The 4,977-nt window shown below is 46.1% G+C and overlaps 1 protein-coding gene across 1 annotated transcript in view; it reads right to left on the reverse strand.

The window, feature by feature from the left end:
* Positions 1-1,245: 1,245 nt before the first annotated feature.
* LOC107117812 (leucine-rich repeat and calponin homology domain-containing protein 3-like) overlaps positions 1,246-4,977 on the reverse strand; it is a gene marked incomplete at its 3' end in the record, with an annotated part of 20,106 nt that continues 16,374 nt past the window's right edge. Inside the window, exon 6 of the mRNA XM_015419976.1 lies at positions 1,246-1,355. Within this exon, the coding sequence (XP_015275462.1) occupies positions 1,246-1,355 (110 nt within the window). The remainder of the gene's footprint in view (positions 1,356-4,977) is intronic.

The raw sequence follows: 4,977 nt of genomic DNA on the forward strand, positions 1-4,977 counted from the left end.
CGTTTTCCCTCAGTGCTCCCTCTAAGCTGAGAGAGGGTGAGCTAGCTCACAGTTTTTTAGCCTCCGGCTCAAACTTTTTCATCTCCGCACAGGAAGGAGGGCTCCGGAGCAAGCTAATTTACGCAGGAGCCAAATCGCTCGCTCACAACTTGAATGCCAGCAGGTCACAAAGCAGAATTTTTGCTCACAAAACTCCACAGCTTAGAGGGAGCATTGCTGACAACCGACACCGGGGTTGACAGGGGCTGTCCCGACAAGAGGGAGACTGGGGAGGGCAGATTTGGGGAAAGGAGGAACCTTTTTAAGGTACAGTGCCATAGAGACCACCAGTGTTCCCTTTAAGATGAGTCAGTGTGAGCTAGCTCACAGTTTTGTAGCCTCTGGCTCACACATTTCTGTCTTCGCTCAGGAAGGATGGCTCCAGAGCAAACTAAGTTATGCAGCAGCCAAATCGCTCGCTCACCACTTTAATGCCCGTGGCTCAAAAAGTAGAATTTTTGCTCACAAGACTCCAGGGCTTAGAGGGAGCGTTGGTCCCAGTGTTCCCTCTAAGCTGAGTTAGTGTGAGCTAGCTCACAGTTTTTTCGCCTCTGGCTCACACATTTTCCCCTTAACTCAGGCAGGAGGGCTCCAGAGCAAACTAATTTACGCAGAAGCCAAATCGCTCGCTCACAACTTTAATACCAGGAGCTCACCAAGTAGGATTTTTGCCCAGAAGACTCCAAGCCTTAGAGGGAGCTTTGTTTCCTCTAACACGTGCATGCTGGTTGAACGGATGTATCTCCAACCTGTACTTTAGTGCCCCCCCCCAAAGGGCCCGTGATTCAGCACTGCCCTGCACACCGCAACGCATTCTCTAGGAAATTAGCGCTTTGCCTCGTTACCTTGCATCACTCAGCACCATGTACTATAAACACATGCTGTGCTTCTAGCACCCGGCGTCTTAATTTAGTAACTCACTGCTGCGGCTGACTGCTCAGAAATGTATGTGACTGGGCTACAGCAGGAGAGGAGCCTGCCAAGATCAACACAGTTTGATGGAGGCAAAAGGAGAGCAGCGTTTTCACCGCTGGGTAGACCAGGAAAGCTCTACGGTCTGGCACAGAGCAACATCGCCTGGTAATGGTTTACAGCTACTTAAGGGCTTAAGACAGGAAGCAAAGAGATAAATAAAATGTCTCTACACACTTCTTTAAAACAACAACAACAACAGCAACAGAGAATTCAAAATCTGTGTACACTTACCAGGAGCCAAAACCCATCGGCCGCCTTTCGTAATCTGGAAGATCTGGAGCTACTTTGCACGCCTCCATATTCAGGTATTTAAATATGTGGACTTTTCCTTTTATACATATCTGAAGGAAAATGGGAACATAAGAACATAAGAGACGCCAATGTTGGATCAGGCCAAAGGCCCATCCAGTCCAACACTCTGTGTCACACAGTGGCCAGAAATACTAGGTGCCCTCAGGAGGTCCACCAGTGGGGCCAGGAGATTAGAAGCCCTCCCACTGTTGACCCCCCCCCAAACACCAAGAAGACAGAGCATCACTTGCCCCAGAGCCCCTATCTATACTTTGTGGCTAATAGTCACTGATGGACCTCTGCTCCATATGTTTATCTACGTCACTGGAAAACGATGCAGGAACATTTACTATATGTTGTGGCTGACAAACTACGACAGCGAAGGAACCACGTGCATAAGAACATCAGAAGAGCCCTGATCCATCTAGTCCAGCATCCTGTCTCATACCAGTACCCCTGGAGGGCCAATAACAGGGCAGAGAGGCCCAGGCCTTCCTGAGAACATCAGAACAGCCCTGCTGGATCAGACCAGTATGGGTCCATCTAGTCCAGCATCCTGCCTCACACTGTGGTCAGCCAGTTCCTCTGGAGGTCCAGCAAACAGGGCAGAGAGGCCCAGGCCTTCATGAGAACATCAGAAGAGCCCTGCTGGATCAGACCAGTGAGGGTCCATCTAGTCCAGCATCCTGTCCCACACAGGGGCCAGCCAGTCCCTCTGGAGGGCCAACAACAGGGCAGAGAGGCCGAGGCCTTCACAAGAACATCAGAAGAGCCCTGCTGGGTCAGACCAGTGAGGGTCCATCTAGCCCAGCATCCTGTCTCACCCAGTGGCCAACCAGTTCCTCTGGAGACTCGACAACAGAGCATAGACTGCAAAGAACTATGAGGTCTTCAGAGAAGGAGCAGGGCAAAACGTAGTAAATAAAAATAAACAACTTAAAACTTTTTTTACCATCTACAGTTTGTTCCCACTTCTCTCTCAGAACTAAAGTCACAAATGATAAAACCTCAGGCCCATAAGATTAAAAGCAGGACATTTAACAACCAAATATCCTCACCCGTTTTTTTGTAAAAGCTCTCTTTGGAAGATCAGCAGCCTCTGGTTCTGGCCGGCTTCCCAAAGGAAGCAACGTTATAAAACTGTATATGTGGAAGGGACTCAAGAATGGAAATTGAGTTTGGGCTCATACGTGGGGGAGGGACTGGGAGAGATGTTTTCTAAGAGGGGGATATTCCTTCGGTGAGCATGGTGGCAATAACTGAAGTGGAACCCTCCTCATTGCCAAATAAATACAAAATGCCAAGAAGCAGGGCCTCTACAGCTATTGCTCTTTGCTCTTGCCAAGGTGGTGTGGAATTGCTTCTCTCTTGCCTCTTTCTGGAGGCAATGCAAGACTTCCACTTTATTCTGGTTTAACAGCCCATAAAGCAGACCCCAAGAAAACATTTAAGAATTAAAGACAACAGCAAAGAAAAATCTAGACACATCAACCGTACATGCTTTACAAAAAGCCACTCTGAAACAATCTTAATTCATGGGCATCAGAAGTAACACTAGACAGGTTAGCGAAATATGATAACAAATGTCCAGATATGTTTTGGAAATGGGAAAAGAAGGTGGGTTCGTTTTACCATATGTGGTGGCACTGTGAAATGAGTTAAAAATACTGGGCATGGATTCATGAATTATTGCAAAAGGTGTTAGGTATAGCTATTCCATTTATACCTGAAGTGTTATTACTAAAGATTTTACCAAAAGATTTTAGTAAAGATGATTGCTATCTTATTGTATATATAACTACTGCAGCCAGAATCTTACATGCTAAATACCGGAAGACATCGGAGACACCTACGAAACAAGAATTTATAAATAAAGTCTTGGGAGACAGCTGAAATGGACAAATTGACTTTATTGATGAAGGGTCTTCCGGACTCTACATTCCAGAACACTTGGTTACGATTTTAAGGCTGGTATAATAATTATATGTAGGCATAAATAACTAAAACACAAAGTACAAGGCTTATTTAACCCAACAAGGTAGAAATTTAATGATATTTACAGTAAATAAGTGCAGAAAATAATGTTAGTAATTAGGCACAAGAATTATAATAACTATGAAGATTTATTACCCCCATGTACGTTTTGTATGTATGTGTTAATGTTTGTTTGTCAAGTTTGTATTGTATTTGGATGGAAAAAACCTAATAAAATTCTGCCCCTTGGGGCAGTTAATGAAAAGAAGAAGAAGAAGTGTCTGAGTATTTTAGCAACCATTTCTCAAGAAATTCTTAACCTGCCGACAGTGTGTTTGGAACAGAAAAAGCAAACCCACAATAACGAATCAAACGTTGAAAGCATTGTTCTGAAGGAATCCCAGGAAAATGACACTTCATCTATGCTGTGGGTAGTGCATTACAACATGCAAGCATACAGGTAAAGGTAAAGGTTTCCCTTGCTCAAAAGCCAGTCAAATCCAACTCTAGGGATGCGGTGCTCATCTCCATTTCCAAGCTGAAGAGCCAGCGCTGTCTGAAGACATCTCCATAGTCATGTGGCCGGCATGACTAGACACCGAGGCACACAGAACGCCGTTATCTTCCCACTGAAGCGGTACCTATTTATCTACTTGCACTTTCGTGCTTTCGAACTGCTAGGTTGGCAGGAGCTGGGGCCAGAGACGGGAGCTCACTCCATCATGCAGCACTCGGGTCTCGAACTGCCGAACTACCGACCTTCCAGTCTGCAGTTCAGCGTCTTAACCTCTGAGCCACCACAGCCCCTACGCAAGCATATATGACCATCTTCATTTAGGTTTTGTACAAAGATAGGATGGAAATTCAAATTTCAAGGTAAGACTTTTTATTTTGGAGGGGAATCTAGCTGCTGACGCCCGTGCTCATCATCAGTATTTCTTTTTTTCTTACAAAGTTATTGGGCTACCTCTTTTAAAAACAACCGGATATTATTGTTTTCACGGGAGGTGGTAGTTCCGCTCCATTCTGCTATGGTCAGGCCTCACCTGGAGTCCTGTGTCCAGTTTTGGGCACCACATTGTAGGAAGGACGTTGATCAGCTCGAGCGTGTCCAGAAGAGGGCAACCAGGATGGTGAGAGGGTTGGAATCCAAGTCTTACGAGGAAGGGCTGAAAGAGTTGGGTCTGTTTGAGGTGACATGATTGCAGTCTTCAAGTATTCGAAGGGCTGTCATGTAGAAGATGGAGCAGATCTATTCTCTCTCGCTCCGGATTGCAAGACGAGATTGAATGGGTGGAAATGACAAGGGGGTTGATACCGGCCAGGGGTCTTTTCCTAGAAAAAGAGCTGCAGGAGCTCATTAGCATACGGTATGCTAATAAGCTACTAGGTTATTAGCATATGCCATGACCCCTGACATCACCGGAAGTGATGTCAGAAGGGGAAGCAAAAGGGGGGGAGGCATCTTCAAAAGCCTCCCCTCCCCTTCCCCAGCTGGCCTGCGGGGGGGGGGAAGGGGTTTGAAATTTAAACCCCTTCTCACTAGAGTTGGGCCACAGAAGGAGGAAAGAGGGAAGGAAAGAGAGTAGAGAGGAGAGAAGGAAGGAAAGAGGGAAAGAAAGAGAAGGAAAGAAGAAAAGAAGGAAGGAAAGAGGGGATAAAAAGAGAGAAGGAAAGAGGGAAAGAAGGAGGGAAAGA

Source organism: Gekko japonicus, unplaced genomic scaffold (assembly GCF_001447785.1).
Source record: "Gekko japonicus isolate JY-2015 unplaced genomic scaffold, Gekko_japonicus_V1.1 scaffold4707, whole genome shotgun sequence".
Classification (NCBI taxonomy): domain Eukaryota; kingdom Metazoa; phylum Chordata; class Lepidosauria; order Squamata; family Gekkonidae; genus Gekko; species Gekko japonicus.